Genomic DNA, 24,290 nt, shown 5'->3' on the forward strand with positions numbered 1-24,290 from the left:
GGGATGGTGGAAGGGAGGGCAGGCTGGGGGGGGAGGGAAGTTGGAAGCACCCACTTTTGAAAAGGGACGGGATCAAAGTAGAGAATAGAACAAGTGGGAGGTGGGATAGGAGGGAGGGAAATATAGTCAGTCTTTTACAATATATCTACTTTGTTATTGTTTTGCATCAGCCACACATGTACAACCTATACTGAAATTCTTATCTTCCCAGTAAGGGTGGGTGACAAGGAAGGAAGGGAATGAATCTGGAACTGAAAGTTTTAAAATTAAATATTTAAATATATATGTATATATATGTGTGTATATATATTATTAATACTATCTTACATGTAATTGGGAAATTAGATATACAGGCACTGAGGCATAGTGATCCACTGGAAAAGTCGAAAGGGATATGGGAGAAAATATGGAAGACAGCAGATTGGAGGAGGGGATATACTGTGGGACTGCTATTTTGGGGGCAGCAGGTAGGGGAAAATGGGGAGAAAATTTGTAACTCAAAATCTGGTGGAAACGAATGATGTAAATCAGAAGTTAATATAGCATTTAAAAAAAAAGAAGAAAAAACCCTCTCATTTAATTCTTCTATCTCCACTGTCAGCCTATATCTTTTCTGCCCTTTATAGCTAAACTCCTTGAGAATGTTAACAGTCTTCAATATTTGCCTCTACTTTCTCTCTTCTCACTCTCTTCTTAACTCCTTACAATCTGGTTTCTGATCACATTGTTCCACCTAAACTTTTCTCTCCAAAGTTTCCAGTGATCTTCCTCTCTCTCCTTTATTTTTAATATTAATTAAAAAAAATTTTGAGTTCCAAATCCTTTCCTTTTCTCTAGCCCCTCCTCTACCCATTGATAACATAAACAATATATCAATTGTATATATGAAGTCATGTAAGATATATTTCCATATTATCCATGTTATAAAAAAGCAAGAAAAATAAAGTAAAAAAATTTGCTCCAATTCACACTGAGTTCATCAGTTCTCTTTCAAGAACTGATGTAATTTTTATATCATTTTTATTATATATCATTATATCATTTATATCATATATAATTTTTCATCAGGGATCCTTTGGAATTGTCCTGAATCATTGTATTGATCAGGGTAGCTAAATCTTTCACAGTTGATCATTGTTACAGTATTGTTTTTACTGTGTATGATGTTATTCTGATTCTTCTCAGTTCACTTTGCATCAGTTGATATAAGTCTTCCCGGGTTTTTATGAAACCATCCTTTTTGTCCAGTGATCTTTTAATTGACAAATCTAATTGACTTTTCTCATCCTCATTCTTCTTAATCTTTCTGCTGTTTTTGACACTGTTGATCTCCTTGAAAGTTTCTTCTCTATAGATTTTTGGGACACCACTGTATCCTGGTTCTCCTTCTACCTATCATACCATTCCTTCTCAGTCTTCTTTCTTGGATCCTCATCAAGGTTATGTGCTCTAACCGTAGCTATCCAAAAGGGCTCTGTCCTGGACCCCTTCTACCTCTTAGTGATCTCATCAGCATCTGTTGACTTAATTGCCATCTCTATGTTGATCATTCCCAAATCTACTTATCCTGCCCTGAATTCTTTGCTTTGGAATTCATTTCTCCAGCTGCCTGTTAGACATCTTGAATGGGATGTCCAGTATACATCTTAAACGCAATATATCCAAAACTTAAATCATTATCTTTCCCTCCTGCAAACCTCTATTACTGTCCAGGCCACCACTATTCTCCCAGTCCCCAGGTTCAAAACCTAGTTTCCACCTTCTAGTCTTCATTATCTCTCTCACCCCTGTTATTGCCAAGGCCTGTCAATTTCACATGTGCAACATCTCTTGAATATGTCTCCTTCTCTCTCTGATACTTGCCACCACCCTGATGGAGGTCCTTTATCACCTCATTTTTGGACTACTGGTGTACCCTACTGGTGGGTCTGCTTGCCTTAAGTCTCTCTCTACTTCAATTCATTCTCTGTTCAGCTAACCATGTCATTGCCCTGATGGAATAAACTCCAGTGGTTCCCTATCACCTCCAGGATCAAATACAAAATCCTCTGTTTGGCATTCAAAGCCCTTTATGACCTAGCCCCTCACCACTCCTATTTTTTCCATTCTTCAAGAGAAATAATAATATCAAGAATCTCAAGAGAAATAATAAAGAAGTTGTCACATTAATCTTTATTTTTAAAAACCCATAATCAGCAAAATTAATTGATATTGGTTAAAAAAATAGAAAAGTTGATGAATGGGACAGATTAGCTACCCATAGAACCAAACAAACAATTGTGTAGTAGATAAAACTAAAGGCGTCATCTAATAGAAGCAGAACTCACTATTTAGCAAAAAGTTCTGGAAAAACTGGAAGGCATTCTGTCAGCAATAGGGTTAAATTTTATACTATATACCACAATGAGCTCCAAATAGGTAATTATAAAAAGTACATCACAAACACATAGGAGGAATAGGGAAGGAGATACCCTTCAGAGTCGCAGATGAAGAGATAAAGTGGATAACACTTTTGTGCAAACAAAATAAATGCTGTTAAAATTAGAAGGCAGGCAGTTAGTTAATAGTGTTAATTTTTACTGTTAATTTCTCTGATAGGGGTCTGGTATCCAAGGTATATAGAGGTTTGACTCAAATTTAAAAGAAAAAGATACATTCCCCAAGAGATAACTGGTCAAAGAATATGAGCATATCATTCTCTTGGGAAGCAATCTAAACTGTCAACAGCCATATGAAATAAATTGTAATGGCAAGCACAGAAGCAGTTCACACCTTGTTTCATCTATTGTTAAAAAACAGAACGTGTGAACTCCACAACTTGTGAACCCTAGAACTTGTGAACTCCTGGGGAGGAGCTAATGACTATATAAGGAGAGGCCCAGGGCTAGAGACAGCAGGAAATGAGACAAAGACTCTTGTGGCAGAGTCAAGGAGAAAACTTGTGGTATCCTGGCACTCTGTCTGCTCTGTCTGTGTTGATGTTTATGATACTTTGTACAGAAGCCCTGGGACTTTACTGGAAGCCCTGAAAGAGGATTTTCTGATTGTCTGTTTACAGAAGTCCTGGAGGAGGGTTCTGGAGGTCCTGGGACTTTACTGATGATTTGTGCTGACCTCTTGGACCTTGTTTGTGGGTCTGTGTTGATTTCTATGTTGATGATTTGTGCTGAGTTCTCAGACTTTGTTGGTGGGTCTGAGTTGATTTCACAGGCAGATAGTGAATTGATGATGGTGCTGCCAATATGTGTGAATATTATTGTGGCTTTGTTAAGCTTTGTCATCCCAGAAACAGGAACTGTGATGGACTTGAGGTGGACTGGACACTGTGAACTTCAATATGGAATGGGAACTGGACAAAGAGCTAGACAAGGATCTGGGAGCTGCCTGCCTTTGAACCCAGGTGACAGTTGGAACTGAGACCATGGAAGAGGAACCATGGAAGCTGAGAGCCAGCCTCGAGTCAAGCTGAAAGAAGACTTTACTTGGATACTGTGTACTGACTAAGAAGATTATGATTTACTGTGACCTAGGAGTGGAGAACTTTGACTTTTGTATTTTGTGACTGAATTAAGGATTTTGTGATTGACTAAATGATTGTACTTTGTTGAAAACTATTGTGACCACTTTGGTGAAAACTATGTGGCCATTTTAGTGATAAATCATTGTGAACACTCTATTTTGATTTTCTGTAAATGTTTTGCTCAGATTAGTTACTGAATAAGTAGAGTGTTCACTATACTATGTAATCAGAATCTTGAAAGTTGTTCATAGCAGCAGTCCTCTGGAAAGCTGCTGGTGTGTGGCTTTACATAAATGCTCCATAAAACAACTCTGAGATTCTACCAGACACCAATCAGAACAGCCAGCAAAGATGACAAAAAAGGGAAGATGAGAATTGTTGGTACGTTAGAGTACAGGCATACTACTTTGCTGTGGGTGGAGCTGTAAATTGGTCAAGGATTCTTGAAAGCTTTTGGGAGCTATACCCCCGTATTCACTAATTTGTGAACCCTCTGATTCTTCAGTACCACAACTAGACATATACCTCAAGTAGATCAAAGAAAGAGATAAAGGACTCATATGTACAAAAATATTCATAGCAGTACTTTTTGTTTTAGGAAAAAGAGCTGTAACCTAAGGGAGGGAGTGCCCATTATTTGGGGAATAGCTGAACAAATTAAGTTACATGAATGTAATGAATTATTATTAATTATTATTATTGTGCTTCCATGAGAAATGACAAAAGAAAGGCATGGATTCAGAAGAACCCAAGAAGACATATATGAACTTATGCAGAATGAAATGAGCAAAACAAGGACAACCACAATGAAACAAATTCAGAAGATCTAATAACTCTGATTAGTGACATAACCAACCACAGCTTTGGAGAACCAATGTTATATATACACCCCCTATGAGGTAATTGACTAGAAGTGCAAAATGAGATACACATTTTTGGACATGCCCAGGGTGCATTTTTATTTAACTTGATTATGCTTATCTGTGACAAGAAAGGATTTTTTAAAAAATTGGGTGGCAGGGGGATTGGAGACAGAGAGGGAGATAGTGAAACAAACAAAAAAGATAGACCATATCCATTTTTATGCTTTTTCCATGGAGTCAGCTATATTTTTCAGTATTAAACAAGCCAGATGGTACCAATCATTCTTCCTCTTAGTTTTTGTTTCCTTGTTCGATAAATTGTAGAAAATTCTTCACTCTAATTCTCTCCACCCTAATAGTCTTCACACTGCAATGCTCTGGAACATGCTTGGGCAGCCCTTGTGCATGGACTTACACAACACTGCCATCCTCCCAGGCTTTGGGTCTGTGCATTCTCTATGGATATCCTTTGGCTTCCTGTGGCCAACCACTGAAGTGAAGCACTCTTCTCACCAAGTTTACTTCTGGGTGTGGGGTAGTCTATGGATAAGTTGCTAATTTTCTTGAAGAACATAGTCTCTCAGGGGAAGGGAGGGGAGGCAGCTGCTAGGTGGCGCAGTGAATAGTGCACAGGCCCTGGAGTTAGGAGGACCTGGGTTTGGATCCCAGCCTCAGACACTTCACACTTCACACACACACACACACACACACACATACACACACACACACACACACAACACCTAACCCTGTGACCTTGGGCAAGTCACTTAACCCCAATTGCCCTCCCCTCCCCTCCTCTCCAAAAAGCAAAAAAACCCAAAACAAAACAGTCTCTCAGCTATCAGGTCAATTCAGTGTTGGTCTGTATCAGATAAGTTGGGCAGCTCACCAGACATGGCTGCTGCTGCTAACAGCTTCAAATGCTGAAGGGACCTTTGATCACTCTTTTGACCTTTCAAAGTTCACAGGGTCATAACCTGGTCTGTTCAATTACTGTCATTCACCTTAGATTATGAAAGAATAAAGACAGACAACAACAACAACAAAAAGAGAGGTGCCATGAGTTCATGGCTAGATGGTGGCCAGGTGTGGAGATAACACAGTCTCAGCTAACCTTTGCTGCAATGTTGCTTTTGCACCCACAGCATTTCTTCTGCCTTCTTACTCAAAAACCGAGAACATTAATCTGTTTGAACCTTTCATATGTACACTAAGTTCCAGCTCAGCAGCCATTATGAAATGGCTTTTCATCACAATGAAACTGCCAGGAAATAGTATGCTTATTAAGCCTTCATGTCCTTTGGCAATAAGCATGTTTTACATATGCAGCCAGCCCAGGAAAGTACCTATGTGGGTCTGGGCAGGGGGAGTGCGGGGGCTGCACCAGCATGGACTAGAGAGCAGACTACAGCAGAGTGAGAAGGAGCCCCAGCCAGCAGACTCATCCACCCCAAGGGTGATTCGCAATTGTCTCACCAGTATCTCACCATGGAGCGGGAGGATCCCTTGGAGCTGGGTAAGAGAATGCGCAGGGCCTGAAGCAGAGACAGCAGCTTCTCCTGGGGATATCAGCCCACAGCCTGGAAGTTTAAAAATCACCTATCTGTTTTCTCAGAAGCCAAGATGGCAAAGTAAACTTTAGCTGCTCCCTCTAGCTTCCCCCTCCCTGACCTAGAAAACCCAGAGATAAATGTCCCACCCAGAGTAAAATCCTGAAATAGCTGAAATAGCCTCAGGCTTAGGAGTCATGGAGAAAGGATGTAACTGAGGTGGTAAGGAGTCTGAAGTGAAGGGTGGGAGGGGTCCCAACAAGCCCCACTTCACCTGACCAGCAAGAGCTCCCAAAGCCCAGGGTGGTGGAGCCAGCAACCTCTAACAACACAAGGCCAGGTGGACCTTAGCATCACCAGGGGACTCTGCAGACACCAGCGCTGCCAGCCGCCAGCTGCTGAGCATGCTTGAGCTGTAGCCCAGAGGCATAGAGGCAGAAATCTGAAGCAGCCAGATAGGTTCCCCACAGGTTACTCTGTGAGCCTCAGGGTAACTCAGGGGAACACTGAGAATCTTGGCTTTAGCCTCAGTCTAGACACCCAGAGGCTATAGCACACAAAGTCACCAACCAGGTCCTTAGCTCCCAGCCTGAAAAATTAGGAAATAGGAAATCACAATGGAAAAGAAGGAAGCTGAGAAGGAGAAGGGAAAGGCAAGAAAATCGATCTGAGCTTATTATAGCAAATTATATATATTATTATAATATATAATTATATATTATATAATTACATATTATTATAGTTATATATTCAAGTAAGAATAACCGGATATAGAGGACAACATGGACTCACACCTGAGACCACAGAAGGAAATATGAACTGGTTTCAAGTCCAAAAAGGATCTTGGAGGATCTTAAGAAAGATTTTAAAAGCCAAATTAGAGAGGCAGAAGATAAATTTAAATCTACAGTGACCAAACTGGAAAAAAGTCTCAACGAAGAAAACAAATCCTTAAAAAGTAAAATTTGTGAATGAACTGGAGAAAATACCTCCCTAAAAAAGGATTGTCAAAAAGTAACTGAAGAAAATAATTCACTAAAAATTAGAATCAGTCAAATCGAAGCTCAGGACTCTATGATGCACCAAGAGTGGACCAAGCAAAACATGAAGATTGAAAAATTAGAAGAAAGTGTAAAATATCTCACTGGAAAAACAACTGACCTGGAGAACAGATCTAGGAGGGATAACCTAAGAATTATTGGTCTACAGGAAAGCTATGATGAAAAAAGCAGCCTGGATAACATCCTCCAAGAGATTGTCAAAGAAAACTGTCCTGAAGTCCTAGAATCAGAAGGCAAAATACTTATTGAAAGAATTCACCAGGCTCCTCCTGAAAGAGATCCCAAATTGAAAACTCCAAGATATATAGTAGCCAAATTCCAGAGTTATAAGGTTAAGGAGAAAATACTGCAAGCAGCCAAAAAGAAACAATTCAAATATCATGGAATTACAGTCAGGATTACACAGGACCTAGCAGCTTCTACATTAAAAGATAGGAGGGATTGGAATTTGATATTTTGTAAGGCAAAAGAGCTAGGACTGCAATCAAGGATCAACTACCTGGCAAAACTGAGTATAATCTTTTAGGCAAGGAGATGGTCATTTAATGAAGGGGGACTTCCAGACTTTCCTGATGAAAAAGCCAGAGCTCAATGGAAAATTTGATCTCCAATTACAAGACTCAAGAAAGACAATAAAAAGGTAAACAAGGAAAACACACACTCACACATACACACATGCACACATGCGCACTCACGCACACATGCACATAACTTGGGATGCAATAAGAGCAAACTGTTTACATCCCTATATGAGAAGCTGATACCTGTCAATGTTGAAATTTATATGATTATCATGACCTTTAAAAGGGATATACATAGATAGAGGGTATGGGTATAAATGAACTAATCTGATGATAAAAAAACCTTATTAAGGGGTTCAAAAGGACTGTAATGGGATAAAAGGAAAGGATGAGGCAAAAAAAGGTAAATTGTGCCATATGAAGAGGCATAAAAACATACTCTAGTAGAGGGGAAGGAGAGAGGAAGATGAACATCATTTGAACATTATTCTTATTGGTTCTGGTTCAAAAAGGGATCAACATAATCAGTTAAGTTTAAGATTCTAATATGAAAAGACACAAAAACTCATTAAATAGAGGGAAAGGAGGGAGGGAGAGGAGCACTGCATGAAATTTACTCTCATTGGTTTGGGGTCAAAGAGGGAATAACATACTCTGATAAGTATAAAAATCCATTGTGCCGTATATGGTAGTAGGAGGGATAAGAGGGGTATAACAAGGGGGGGGGGTGTAGAAGGGAGGGAAATAATAGTAAGGGGAAAGGGTAGTTAAAGAAGGGGGGGTCACAGGGAAGGAACACTGAGGGAGGGGGTGGTAAAAAGAAAAACCCTTAAGAAGGGGAAGGGAGAAGGAAGAAACAAAAATATAAACAGGGGAGGGAATAGGATGTAGGGAAAGAGACAGATAGTAATCATTACTGTGAATGTGAATGGGATGAACTCACCCATAAAATGGAGGTGGATAGCAGAATGGATTAAAAACCATAATCCTACAATATTCTGTCCACAAGAAACACATTTGAAACAAGGGGATATGCATAGGGTAAAGGTAAAAAGCTGGAGTAGAATATATTATGCTTCAGCTAAAGTAAAAAAAGCAGGGGTAGCAATCCTTATCTCAGATAAAGCAAAAGCAAAACTATATCTAATTAAAAGAGATATGGAAGGAAATTATATCCTGCTAAAAGGCACCATTGAGAATGATAGATCTCAGGAGAAAACTGAATGGGGAGAAAAAGGAATATACTTTCTTCTCAGTGGCACATGGCACATAAACAAAAATCGACCATGTCCTAGGGCATAAAAACCTCACAATTCAGTGCAGAAAGGCAGAAATATTAAATGCATCATTCTCAGATCATGATGCAATAAAAATCATATCCAATAAAGGGCCATGGAAAGATAGACCAAAAACTAATGGAAACTAAATAATTTAATCCTAAAGAATGAGTGGGTTCGGGTGGCTAGGTGGCGCAGTGAGTAAAGCACTGGCCCTGGAGTCAGGAGGATCCAAGTTCGGTTCTGGTCTCAGACACTTAACACCCACACAAAAAAACTAGCCGTGTAACCTTGGGCAAGGTACTTAACCCCAATTCCCCTTCAAAAAAAGCAAAAAAAAAAGAATGAGTGGGTCAGACAAGAAATTATGGGATCAGTAACTTCATTCAAGAGAATGACAATAATGAGACAACATACCAAAACCTGTGGGATGCAGGAAAGGCAGTTCTTAGGGGAAGTTTTATATCCCTGAATGCATACATGAATAAATTAGAGAAAATGGAGGTCAGTGAATTGGCCATGCGATTGAAAAAGGTAGAAAAAGAACAAACTGAAAATCCCCAATTAAATACTAAATTAGAAACACTAAAAACCAAAGGAGAGATTAATATTAATTCAATTAACATTGAAATTAAGAAAACTATTGAATTAATAAATAAAACTAAGAGCTGGTTTTATAAAAAAAAAAAACAATAAAATTGATAGACCCTTAGTCAATATGATAAAAAAAAAAGAAAACTAAATTATGAATATCAAAAATGAAAAGGGTAAATCTACCTCCAATGAAGAGGAAATTAAAACAATAATTGGGAATTATTTTGCCAAATTGTATGCACGTAAATTTGACAATCTTAGTAAAATGGATGAATGTTTACAAAAATATAAGTTGCCCAGATTAACCAAAGAGGAAGTAAATTACTTAAATAACCCCATCTCAGAAAAAGAAATTGAACAACTCAGTGAACTCCCTAGGAAAAAATCTCCAGGGCCAGATGGATTTACTAGCAAATTCTATCAAACATTTAAAGAACAATTGATTCTAATACTCTACAAACTATTTGGGAAAATTAGTGAAGAAGGTGTCCTACCAAATATTTTTTATGACACAAATATGGTACTGATACCTAAATCAGGAAGAGATAAAATGGAGAAAGAAAATTATAGACCAATTTCCCTCATGAATATAGATGCAAAAATTTTAAATAAAATATTAGCAAAAAGACTACAGCAACTTATCACAAGAATTATACACTTTGATCAGGTAGGACTTATTCCAGGAATGCAAGGATGGTTTAATATTAGGGAAAAGCCTCAGTATAATTGATCATATCAACAATAAAAATAGCAGAAACCACATGATTATCTCAATAGATGCAGAAAAGGCTTTTTGACAAAGTACAACATCCATTCCTATTAAAAACACAAGAAAGTATAGGAAAAATGGAGTCTTCCTTAAAATAATAGGTAGCATCTATCTAAAGCCATCAGCAAGAAAAATATATAATGGGGATAAGCAAGTATTATATATAATGGGGAGAAGCTAGAAGCATTTCCAATAAGATCAGGGGTGTCTACTATCACCCCTCTTATTCAATCTGGTACTAGAAATGTTAGCAGTAGCAATTAGAGAAGAAAAAGAAACCAAAGGAATCAAATTAGGCAAAGAAGAGGCCAAGCTGTCACTCTTTGCAGTTGATATGATGATATACTTAGAGAATCAAGTAAAAAACTACTTAAGACAATAAATAAATTTGGCAAAGTTGCAGGATATAAAATAAACCCACATAAATCCTCAGCATTCCTGTATATTTCTAACGAAATTCAACAGCAAGAGATAGAAAGAGAAATCCCATTTAAAGTTACTGTAGATATTATAAAATATTTGGCAATCTACCTGCCAAAACAAACCCAGGACTTATATGAACACAACTACAAAATACTTTTCACAAAAATAAAGTCAGATTTAACTAATGGGAAAAAAATCAATTGCTCATGGCTGGGTTGAGCTAATATAATTAAATTGACAATTTTACCTAAATCAAATTACATATTTAGTGCCATACCAATCAATTTACCAAAAAATTACTTCATAGAGCTAGAAAAAATAGTAACAAAATTCATTTGGAAGAATAAAAGGTCCAGAATACATAGGGAATTAATGAAAAAAAATGCTAGGGAAGGTGGACTAGCTATACAAGATTTTAATCTGTATTATAAAGCAGCAGTCATCAAAACTACTTGGTACTGGCTGAGAAATAGAGTAGTGGATAAATGGAATAGATTGGGTACACGAGACTCAGCAGTCAATGACTATAGTAATCTACTGTTTGATAAACCCAAAGACCCTAGTTTTTGGGATAAGAACTCACTATTTGACAAAAACTGCTCGGAAAACTAGAATATAGAATGGCAGAAACTGGGCATAGACCATTATCTAACACCATATACCAAAATCAAGTCTAAATGGGAGCATGATCTAGGTATAAAGGCTGATACTGTAAGCAATCTGGGAAAGCAAGGAATAAATTACCTGTCAGATTTATGGAAACAGGAAGACTTTATGACCAAACAAGAATTATAGAGCATTATAAAATGGAAAATGGATAATTTTGATTACATTAAATAGAAAAGCTTCTGTACAAACAAAGCCAATGTAACCAAGCTTAAGAGGGAAGTGGAAAAATGGGAAAGAATTTTTACAACCTATGTCTCTGATAAAGGACTCATTTCTAAAATTTACAGAGAATTGAGTCAAATCTATAAAAATACAAGTCATTCCTCAATTGATAAATGGTCAAAAGATACAAATAGGCAGTTTTCAGAGGAAAAAATTAAAGATATTTATAAGCATATGAAAAAAATGCTCTAAATCACTGTTGGTCAGAGAAATGCAAATCAAAACAACTCTGAGGTACCACATTTCACCAGTCAGATTGGCTAAGATGACAAAATAGGAAAATGACAAATGGTGGAAAGGATGTGGAGAAATTGGAACACTAATGCATTGCTGGTGGAGTTGTGAACTGATCCAAACATTCTGGAGGGCAGTCTGGAACTATGCCCAAAGGGTTATAAATAATTTCATACCCTTTGACCCAGCTTCTAGGGTTGTATACCAAAGAGATCATAGAAGTGAGAGGAAGACCCATATGTACAAAAATATTTATAGTAGCTCTTTTTGTGGTGGCAAAGAATTGGAAATTAAGGGGATGCCCATCAATTGGGGAATGGCTGAACAAGTTTTGGTATATGAATGTAATGGAATACTATTATGCTATAAGAAACGAGGAACAGATGGACTTCATATTTACCTGGAGAGGCTTATATGAACTGATGCTGAGTGAGAAGAGCAGAACCAAGAGAAATTTGTACACAATTAGATATACAACTTATGTGTGACGATCAACTTTGATTGACTGGACTCTTCTCAGCAATGCAGGATTATAAGTCAACTCCAAAAGACTCATGATGGAGAGAGATAACTACATTCAGAGAAAGAACTAGAAAGAACAGAGTTTGAATGAAGATTGAAGCAAACTAACAGCTCTCCTTTTTCTTGTTTGGTTTTGTTTCCTCTTTCCCACTGTTCATTCCATCGGTTACAATCCTTCTTTATAACCTGACTAATGTCTAATATGAAAGTATTTGCAGATCCTATATTTGACTGTATGCCGCCATGGGGGGGGGGGAAGGGAAGGGGGGGGGAAAAATTTAAAACTCAAAAAATTGTGGAATTGAATCTTGTAAAAAAAACCAAAAAATTAAAAAAAACCAAAAAAAAAAAAAAAAACCCAAAACAAATGGAGATAAGTGTATGCCCCAAGAGGAAAAGAGGATGGATTCTTCAAATTATAGACTGATTTTAATGTTACTTATAGAGTGACTTTGCTGGGAAAATTCTAGAACACATTATTAAATTAATGATTTTAACATGTTTTTAAGAGAAACACCGATCACTTGTAGACTCTTCAAAAGTAAGTTATACCAGCTTAAGCTCATTTCCTTTTTTTTTTTTTTTTTTTTGCTTTTTGGAGGGCAATTGCAGTTAAATGACTTGCCCAAAGTCACAGGGTTAGTAATTCTGTCAAGTGTCTGAGGCCAGATTTGAACTCAGGTCCTCCTGATTTCAGGGCCAGTGCTCTATTCACTGCACCACCTAGCCACCCCAGCTCATTTCCTTTTTGATAGAGTTCCTATATATGAATAGGTTAGGGGAATGCCTTAGACATAGTATTCCAGGATTTCAGCAAGACATTTGACAAAGTTACTTATGATATCCTTGCTGATTAGAAAATAAAAATAGAGTTATATAGATGATTGATTAACTGATTATAAAAACCAGAGATTGATGTATCCATGTCAATCTTCATAGAGATCTCTACAGGAAAACCTCAGGGATATGTTCTTAGCTTTGTGATATTCACATTTTTAGGGCCAGGCTCTGTGAACTTTTTTTATTTTAAAGCAATTGGGGTTAAGTAACTTGCTCAAGGTTACATGGCCAGTTATTTCTGGGTGTGGTACTAAGTATCTGAGCCTGGATTTGATCTCAGGTCATCCTGACTCTGGAGCTGGTGCTCTTACTCACTGTGCTACCTGGCTGCCCCAGATTCTGTGAACTTTTGGAGAGAAGGTCTGGGCTGGTCCTGCTGCCATTTTCTTGGAGGCATTAAATGTTATGCTATTCCAGCATCTCAGGAATAGCTTAGGTTAGGGATCTGCAAGCTTTTCAGTGCTCCTAAAGTAGTCTCTTTTTGGTTTGAGCCTACTTCTGGAGTTTATGCTAGGTCTAGGTTCTGCATATTTCTGGAAGGAACACCTAGATTGGTTCTCCTGTTGCTTACTTAGAGGTATTGAGTTGTGATCTGAAAGCTTTCAGTGCTTCCAGAGTGGTCTAATTCACGGCAAAATTTTATTTTTGCCCTCTCTTCTATTCCATTTTAGCTTTGCAAGTTCTTGGCATGGTTTTGTGTCTGAACAACATGACTGTGGGCTCGAGCAATTTGGAATTTCAGTAGACTGCTACTGGACCTAGTCATTATCATTATGACTTTCCATCTAGAGGTTCTGCTGGTTCATAGTTATTTCCCTTTTGTTTGACATTCCTGCCCTGTATTCCTATTCCTCTGTAAGTTTTAGGCTAGGCTAGAAGATGGAACTGAGAACTTTGTTTCCTTGTGGGGGATGTCACACATCTGCTGTTTGCTTCAGGACTAGTTTGTACACAGTCCAGGGCTCTGGACTCTCACCCTGGAATTTCACCACAGCTACAGGCTCCATTGTCAGTCTTTCCTAGATCTGTTACCTGCAGGTGGTGAATGACAGAACTGTCATTTGGCACCCGTTCCTGCATTCTACACAAATTTAAGTGCCTTTATTTTGGATCTGGAACCTCTTCTTATCCTAGTGTGCAGCATCTCCTAGTGCTGGAATGGTCTACATCCTACACTGACCACATCTCACCCCCAGTGTCCACACATCTCTCTATCTCCCTGTTCTTACTTGGGCTGGAAAAATTACTCTTACTTTCTTTGAATTTCCCCATCAGGCTGCAGTCTGGTGCATTTTGTCAATCTGTTTGGAGGAATTTGGGAGGACTGTATGTGTGTGGAGAGAGCTTGCTGTGCTTCTTCCTACTATTCCATCCCCAAATGTCAGCTGTTAATTACAAGATTAAACAGAAAAGAAGGCAGGCTCCTGCCTGATCACTTCAGTCATTGGTGGACTGATGATACTAATCATTATCCCCAGATCATGGTTAAACAGGCAAGCTTGCAACGTAACTACAGTCTTACACTTGTCAGGAATGTTGTAGAGGAAATTATTGTTCAAGCATGGATTTAGTTAGATGACTTCTGAGGTCCCTTATAACTGAGATTCCGTGATAACAACTATCATATCACCTTACTCAAACCTCTCTTATGTACGTTTATTCTATTTTATAATATAATTTATAAGTACCCATACCTTGAAAAGGCGGGCCTTGCACTGGCTTCATATCATTTCTAGGAACAAATACAAACTCTTCCAATTGGCACCTAAGTCCTTCACAACCCCTGCCAACCTATACTTCCAGGATTATTATACGATAAATCTCTTCATGTACTCTATGATCCAGGCAAATTGGACTTCTCATTCCTCTCCCCCCTATATGCTTTTGAACAATGGCAAGATAATTTCTGGCTCAGGTTTTTTTCTACCACTGGCATAAGAAGAAGACATTGCTCTTGTATGTATTTTGAACTTCCAGACATTGTTCCTGAAAGTTCAAAGGTCACAACACCTGTAGAGGCTAGGAAAGAAGCCAAAGCTCATGCCTTAATTACGGGACAGATGTTGGTGTCTTTCCCCTTTGTTACTTGTTTCCCAACACATTTACCCATATTTTTCCTCTCCTACTTTCTGTAAAATTCCATTTTTCAATGCTGCTTACATATTCATATTCTAGATAAGTTTCCCAAAGCTGATACTTTGGACTTTCTGACTTTTTTTTTTTTCATATAGATGAACCTGCAACACTGAGTATAAATAAAATCTAAAGTATAAAATACCTATTTGCAGTGTAAACATAATCTATCTCTACATGTTGTTTTGGTGATTGGCAGCAATACCTATTTAATGAATCCTCAAATAATTTTTATCACAGCACAGAGGGTAGGAAGAAGGCAGAGAAAGTTGTGGAGGATTTGAGGATGGATGAAAAGGTCTGCAAGAGCTGCTGTGGTGAGTGGGGAATAGTGAATCGATTGCCTTACAGAAGTGAAGGTGCAGGTGAAGTTATGCAGCATAAACTTAATGTGGACCTAGCATGACTTTGTGACTTTTCTCCAGCTTAGTTCAATAGCATATGAGTAGGAGTGAAGATGGTGGATGGGTATCATAGGTATGTGTGGTCCTTACTATAATATTGTTTATGAAATTCGTTGAATGAATAAGTGGGAAAAAATGACATATTTCTCAGACCACTTATATATGTATATAATCCTGCAAAATATTAATCACAATTTTCTATTTGAAGAAATAAAAGGATAGACATTTGAAACATTTGAATCTAACTTACCATATTTTTAGTGCTGATTCCTGAGGTTATTTCATAGTTAATATATCTCTTCTCCTTTAATATTTTTTCTCCACAGATTTCCACAACAGGCTTTAAACCAAATTGCGAAGGATAGACTATTTGAACCCAAAATGTCAGTTCTTTTCCCTTGTCCAAATAAATATTGCTTTCATAAACATTGCTCTCAAACAACAGATATGGACAAGAAATTTGTTGTTTATAAGTTGAACTAAATAACTCCAGCATTAATGGGTATTCTGAACGTTGTCCTATGCCAAAATCAACATTTGCAACAAATAGCTGCCCATTAGGGTTAAATAAAAGTAAAGTATTGTCAGATTTGTTAATCCAAGGATGTAACTCTATTGCTTCTGAAATTTCAACTTTGAAATAAAACAGTTGATTATTGCGCAGTTTTATCACACCATTCCCATAATAATCTGAAAAAAAGACAGAAAATAAGTTAAAATTTCTCTAGCCTTGCTTTCCTTTTGAATATATATTTTTTAAAAGTAATTTCTTGAATTACAGGAGAAAAAAGTCTTTTTCTGTTTCCCATCTTGAATATTCCCTTAAATTCTCAACATGTCCAGTCTCATTATTAAGAAACAACTGATTATTCCTCCCTTCCCCATTATTTTCTTTAATAGGGGAAGGGTACTAAAATAGAAAAAAATCATAGACAATACTAATACTCTCAAACAGGCAAATATCAATACTTATTGACCTGCCTGCCTACTCTTTCATCTTTACTAACTCTTCATAAAATGATTTACATATACATCAAAGATATCTTCAATGAAAATATGAAAAGGTAACATTCAGATGGTGGGAAATGATTCTCCTAGCAGACCATATCATCTTTGTAACTTACTGATAGTTACAGAGCTTAGAAGATCCACTATGTTTATTGTGTGTAGAAAAAAAGGAACTGACTTGAGAAAGCAAAATACTTCTTAGGGGGCTCTCCTATACAAAGTTGTCTCCCATGCATACATTAAAAAATCATACAAGGTTCCTTGAAATATTCAATAGCAGAGTTAATTTTTTCAATGATTCTTTTTGTTTGATTCCAGTTTAGGAAGACTCTGAGAAGGGATATAGGAATAGAAAAATCTGTCTGTTTTTTAATCCACTGTCCTATTCTTTGCATCCATTTTTCTTTTTCATATTTTTTCTACTCTTAAAATCATCCCCATTCTTTTCTTCAGTATTCTTCTCATGCTTTGTCTTTTTCTCCTACTATCTGTGCATTCTTAGGATATTCCTCTTTAAGTGTATCTATTCCCTAAAATCTTCTCCCTTGTCAATTTGCCTATAATTCCTAATTCAATTGCCACTACTTAGCAGAATGATGTTAAATTCCCTCTCCAAAATGTTGTAAGACAAAATGTCTTAAGGACACAAAAACTAAATATATGCAAGAGATCTTTTGAAAAAAGAAATCGGCAACTTACCTGTGACAAGTAAGATCTTCATTTAATCTATTGAGTATTAAGCTGATATATTGAGAAACCTCAAACAAGCTTGTACAATTGTGATAACACAAAGCCAAGGGAAGTCTCCCATCCACCAAGGAGGTTTTCTGCAGCAGTAGCTACAGAAGTCAAATGTGAGAAGTTGGATATATACAGTAAGGGTTCTAATCTCCTCTTCATAACCAATAGGTACTATTAACATGCTGTCTTTATCTTAGAAGAGAATGGAGGCTACCTCTCTTTCCCTTCCTGAGTACTGCCGTTTAACCCTTGACCATGTTCATGCTTGTTGAAAAGATATCAGTAGAAGCAATTGTTATTTCTTTCCATTTTTTTTTCTATTTGTTAGGAGATTTTTTGATACAACTGGAGTAGGAGAGAGTAAGAGGAGATTGTAGGTTTGGGGAAAACTAAAAGGGATGGGGGGAGTGAGAAAACTGTCAATATATATCAAGTTAGATGACATAGAAAGTAGCTTCAATGAAGGGAGAAGAAAAACAGTTGAAATAACCATATGTGTAGAGGAGGAAAAAAAAACCCTGACTTCAGGTGTCACTACAAAAATGTGATGAAGAGGGACTAGAGGTCCTAATGCAAGAAGGAAAATTTGACCTCATAGATATCAGTGAGACTTGGTGAGATTAAATCAATGATTAAAACATGGCTCTCCCTTATTCAAAAGAAATAGCATAATGAAGGAGGATTAGTGGGGTAGCATTGTATATTAAAAAGGTATACCCATATAAGGAAACCCAGGAGGGGGAAACATTATAATCTTTGGATGAAGGTCAAAGGAGGGAAAAACAAGTGATTTTGTCATTAGACCACTTGGACAGAAAGTACCAGATGAGTAGTTTGGCAAATGGATCATAAGTCTAGCACAGAACCATGAGATAGTCGTGATGAGGATTTTCAATTAGCCCGACATCTGCCAGGGCTCACAGACAGAAAGAGAGCAGCTACTCATTTCTTGACTTACTTTAACGATCACTTAATCCCTCACAAGATAGAGGAATTAACCAAAGAACATTCTGTTCCTGTTCTTATTCTCACCAACATGAAAGAACTAGTTGTAGGAGTATTGTGTTCCATCATGTGTATCACAGTTGAGGATCATTTGGAGGAAGTGGGAATGTTTGGTCTAGAGAGGGGAGAAGACTCCGTGGAGGCATGATAGCTGTGGTTCAAGTATTTGAAGGGTTGTCATTTGAAAGGGCAGGAAAAAGATGAATGGGACCTAGGGCATGGCAGCTAGAGTGCTAGACCTGGAATCAGGAAGACCTGAGTTCAAATTTAGCCTAAGGCATCAATGACTGTGAGATCATGGAAAAGGTGCTTAGCCTCTATGAGCATATTGATTTCCTCATTAGTAAAATGGAGACAATAATATTACCCACCTCCCAGGGTTGTTGTGAGGATCAAATGAGATAATGTAGGCAAAATGTTTTGCAAACCTTAAAATTCTATATAAATGCTGTTATTATTGTTGTTGTTGTTATTAAGTTGAAAAAAGGAGTATTTAGGATTGATGTCAGGAAAAACGTTTGTAACAATTAAAGCTATCCAAAAGTAGAAAAGAGTTGTCTTGAGAGGTTGTTTTCCCTTTTATTGGTGATCTTTAAGCAAAGAATGGGAGGCCACTTGCCAGGTATAGTAGAAATTTCTTTCATGTATTGGTTTGATTAGATAGGTGCTAATATCTCTTCCTATTCTCAAGATCTGTGATTGTGTATATAGGAAAAAAGACAAAGATGAGAAATTATTTCTTACTGGGAATTTATTCAACTACTCTGCTCATTAGTGTTCAAAAGGTATGAGAAATAACTAAGAGGCAAAGTGTGAGTTGACATGAGTCTGAAATCTTACTAGCAGCAAAAGGAGAAGAGAGAAAGTGGGTCAAAGATGATTTTTTACTTAGAATCTTGAAGACAGCAACTGAAGGTAGTTATTGATTGCCTTAAGGTGTGTGTTGGTAGAAGACAAATGCATTAAGGCAAGTAGCATAAGAGGGAAAAGACAGGGAAAATGCATTATAAAGAAAAACTTGTTCAGGAGCCCTGAGCATCAGGTCCTTGTACAATAAACAGGCGGGGCAAATAAACTGGTATTTTGTTGTAGTGATGGGACAAGACAGTAAGAGAGTCAAAGAATTGATGATAATCTGTTTCAGAGAGTGTGGAGTGCTTGGGGGAATATTTTATTGATGTGCAGAGGACTGTGCTTCATCTGTGTTTTTGCTAATATTTGTGCACAAAGTGAACCTTGGTTTCTATCCTAGACGTGTTGAAAAGTCAGGAGGAATGCTTTTCTATCTAACTTACCAAGGAGAATGAAATGTTCCTTGAAAAAAATGGAAAATGTCATTGAAAGTAAAAACAAAGAAGGAAAAAAAGGATCCAGGATGCACATTGGAGGGTAAAAGGATGTTACAGAGAGAAAGAAGAGGAGAACCATGGAACTTTAAAAGCTATGGGATAGGTTTAAAGGTCTTCTCTGCCTTAGTGGAGGGGAGTTGTATCCTCTTGGAAGAAAAAAGCTTCCTTCCCAGTCATACAGCTCTTTGGTGACATGCTATGCTTTACACTGCTTCTCTTGGGTAATACTTTGATGGTAATATGTTGTAGACTGCAGGTGGCTACCATGTGCCTCTCCATTTACCCACTGATTGACAAAACTTGAATTCTTCAGACACTATAGTGTTCCATGACTTGCAGTAATACAGCACAATAACCATTTGTTTCAGTCATTTCTGACTCTTTGTGATCCATTTGGTATTTTCTTGACAAAGAAATGGAAGTGCTTTTTGCCATTTCCTTCTGCAGTTCATTTTACAGATGAGGAAACTGAGACAAACAGGGTTAAGTGATTTGCCCAGGGTCACGCAGCTACTAAGTGTCTGAGGCCAGATTTGAATTCAGGAAGATAAATCTTGCTGACCTCAAGCCTGGTACTCTATCCGCCACATCACCTACCTGCCCTATGACCATAATAATACTGTTAAAGGATGGACCATTGTTTCAGGTCACTTTTCTGTTTAGTTCTGGCCTCAAGGCATTGTCAGTCTATAAAGTAATAGATACACATATCTTGTTTGTCACATGTATCATGTGTGTACAATATAATACATACATGTATATGTGCATACATACCCAGCACGCAATGTCTATATATGTATATGTGCATATGTAAAAGTGTACATATATCCAGTGTATGCCTCCATATATACACATACATATACATACATTCATATATATGCATATGTACTTTTGGATGTTGAACCAACTGCAAAAATTCTTTTGAATGCATATATGCCTATTTCAGATCCAGTGCTTTAGTAATGGATGCTATCAGCACAATGTTTTCTGCAGATAGTGGCATCATCTGGGCAATTTTACCATTACATTTGGACTCTTTGCTGGGATATCTGACATGATGGTGTAAATGGTAATTTGAAGATCTTCCCTGCCCCTTAATAGGCCAAATATAATCACATGGAGCCTGTGATGGGAGGAGTTTGCTGAATGAGTGGAACAGGAAGCTGGGAGTCAGAGCAGTTAGTGAGGTGGAAGAGAGGACACAGGTAAGGAGACAGCTGGGCTTATGTTTGTTGGAAGGCTTTGGGATGGTGTTACTCTCTGCAGTGTTAATGTGTATAGAATTCTTTGTTGCTATGATGAATTCAGTTTTCTGGTGTTGGGATTTGACTTTCTGGTGTCTGAATAAATGTTTTGTTTCTGTCTTCTATATGGAGAGTCTGTTATATTTTGCAATTCAGAACTATGCTGGCATATTCATAGTAGTCATCAGTGCTGTGAATATTATGTTGGTGCTACAGATGGTAGCAAGCACCCCTGGGAAATACATGAATCCCTATTTTATGCCTCCCTTCATATAAATAGACAAAGGACTGCCAAAGAGTTATCTTTGCTACATCTTTGGAAGGATTGTATATGACTTTGAAACAAGCGCAAGAAACCTTGGTGGAAGACACCTTTGAAAGTGTTTTTTTGTTCTACCAAATCCAATGTTGTTGTTGCTGTTTTATTAAAAGTAACCATTCAATAACAAATCTAGTCATCCTATCCAGAACAATGGCAGAGCAACAGAGCAACAATTACAGAGTGGCAATATCACCAAAAACATGTAGAAAAGCAGAAAGGCTAAGCACATCATTACTGATTGTGATGCAATGAAATGATGTCTGCCGCATCCCCCTGACCCTCAAAAAAAGGCGGGAGAGGGAAGAAAAGGGAATGATTTATATAATACCTTCTCTATGCCAGGCTCTGTGCTAAGCACTTTACAAATATTATAACATTTGATCCTCAAAACAACCTTGTGAGGCAGGTGCTATCAAGCAAACGCCTGGAAGACCAGGTATGTTTTTGGGTATGTTATAGTGGATGTTCTTTGGTTTGTGCATTGGACTAGATCACTACCAAAGTCCCTTCTAATTCTCCAATTCTGTACTTCTGCAATTCTGTACTCAAGTCTAGGGTCATTGGAGAGAAGAGGCTGCCTATGTACCAAATGAGGCTCAGCAACAAGAAAGAGCAATTCAGCAGCCTGCTGGCCCCAAGGGGAAAAGTCAAACAGGCCGTACCTTGGAATGGCAAGTGACCTCACTAGATGGAATAGACTGGGAAGTAACTAGTGAGAAGAAAGGAGCCATAATATCTGGCCAGAGGAGAAACTACCGACCAGAATGAGGTGGAAAAGCCTGGAGATGAACAGTTACAGGCAGAGTTGAAGAAGCAGTCACATGCCACTATAGATAAAAAGACACCCCTCTTCCCCTGGCTCCCACAGATTCGTTGTGGGGGAACTTCCAGACATAATGAAATATTCTTTGAACACTACAGCCCTTACTATGAGGAATGTATGGTGAAGATGCAGGGATGAATCTTGATTTATGATTGCATAGGAAGACTGAAAGGTTAAGGTGGTGGGCAGAGATAGGAACTCCAAGACTGTGCATCCAGCCAGAAAGAGTAAGCATTCCCATAGAGAAATCCTGGGATCTAGGGACCACGAGAAGAGAGCCTAGACAGACACTATATCTAAATGGCATACTTCTGAGATCCTAGAAATCTCCACATAGGAAAAGAAAAAGCTTGAGAGTGGAGGATAGTGGGCAATCCAAGAGGACCTAGAACCGGACAGAGTGTGAGTGAGTTGGTTTGAGAGTTAGAATCTGTATTTCTTGCCACTGAATCCAAGCTCCTGCTTCTTGGCTTAATATTCCTAGTTTATGGTTCTTGGATTTACACTCAGTAACATCCTACTGTCTCAACTGGGCTTCTCAGTCTGTTTCTCTTGGTAAGGACCCTGATTTGAACTAGATTCTACTCCCCCAATGCCAAACTATGGAAAAACCATGTGTCACGTACAACAAAAAGCTGTCATCATCAATTAACCATTTCAAACACTGATTGTTTAGTATGTAACCAGCTCTTGATCTGGAGCTATATTGGGAGACTAACTTTAAATAGAGAGTCCAAAATCCCTAGTATTATTTGAGATTTTGAGAGTTTCACCAAATTGGGTCATGTTGGCTTCCTGGAAAGGATTACTGCATGAAGAACATGAAGAAGAGTTGCCTTTTTGGCCTGAGATCTTTTATTTGCTTCTTAAGGACAGAGTCAGTCATGGCTCTAAAAGCAACCACATTATACAAATCTTAACTGTCCTTTGAGGACTACCTCTAGATCCATTGATTCTATGAAGCTTCCCTGACCTTTTTCAAACCAATAATAATCTCCCTTCTCTGAAGTTGTATGACACTTATCTCTACCACTCATTTTAATACTTTGATGCCAATACATGTGTTCCAACAAAAAATGGTATGATATAAGTAAATACTGGACTTGGGATTAAGAGAGATCCTACTTTGAATCTTACTATTTTTATGACCTTGGCGTGCTATTGAACTTGCATGTCTCAATTCTGTAAAATGGGGATAATAAATGCAATATCTACCCTACAGAGTTTTGGGGCAAGAAAACACTTTATAAATATTAAAAAGTTATTGATAATAGTGAATTTTATGTATTTTGTTTTCTCAACTAGACTGGGAGCTACAAGAAGGCAGAGTCTTTACTTCATAGTAGTGCTAAATGAATTTGCTGATTGATGACTGATATAAATGTCTGATTTAAAAAGGAACCAATTTTCATGAATTTCATTTTACCATTATATAGCATGAGTTTACACTTTAGACTTTTACTTCTGTTTTTAAATAATAGAGAAAATGTCCATCTCATTGAAACTTTGAATGTCATAAAAATGATAGTAATTATCTTGAAAAAATGATGACCTCTTAATAGGAAAGTTCTTAGGGTTTATATAATAGAATCATTAATTCACCTCTTCCCCCAAGATAAAAAATACTTAACCTATAAAAACTTGGTTAATGGTACTATTGTGCTGCATTGTTAGTTGTTCTTCTTCATTTACTCTCATATATCCATTTTTTGTATAATTTCCATAGCTATAGTAAACACGGCTGTCATCCCATATCACAAAATTTGGCAACGCTGAATACATGAATAGTGCATCCAAATTTTTCCCGTGAGTAAACTGAATGGAAAAGTCTTGTAGACTCCAAAGATATTTGTTCTCGTCGTAGAACACCAAATACAGATTATCTAAAAGAGAATTCTCATTTTGTGCTATCATCACAGCAATTCCAGTTGGGTCTGAGGTATAAGTAACTAAATGTATAGAAAACGAGTCCATTGAAGTTTCATCCCTATTCAGGAAACCCATGAGCTCTGGAAGTGTTGTTAACAATTGAAATTTATTCTTAGAATATCCAAGTACGACTTCGTTTGCTGACCACACTACCATCTGACTCAATTCTAGTCCTTCCTGCAACAAAATTAAAAAGAATGATCACAGTAATGGATTTTAGATATTATCTTCTAAATTTTATTCTCTTTTAAGTTTTAGAATTATTTT

At 37.5% G+C, this 24,290-nt stretch overlaps 1 protein-coding gene across 1 annotated transcript in view; it reads right to left on the reverse strand.

Moving 5' to 3' along the window:
- CATSPERE (catsper channel auxiliary subunit epsilon) overlaps positions 1–24,290 on the reverse strand; it is a 199,715-nt gene that overhangs the window by 50,779 nt on the left and 124,646 nt on the right. The window contains exons 10-11 of the mRNA XM_069069156.1: positions 23,726–24,200; positions 15,853–16,292 (exon numbers count right to left, since the gene is read on the reverse strand). Of these exons, the coding sequence (XP_068925257.1) occupies positions 15,853–16,292; positions 23,726–24,200 (915 nt within the window). The remainder of the gene's footprint in view (positions 1–15,852; positions 16,293–23,725; positions 24,201–24,290) is intronic.

Source organism: Petaurus breviceps, unplaced genomic scaffold, assembly GCF_028583685.1.
Source record: "Petaurus breviceps papuanus isolate PSGF00001 unplaced genomic scaffold, PetGlider_PUasm1.0 90778, whole genome shotgun sequence".
NCBI classification, from domain to species: Eukaryota; Metazoa; Chordata; class Mammalia; order Diprotodontia; family Petauridae; genus Petaurus; species Petaurus breviceps.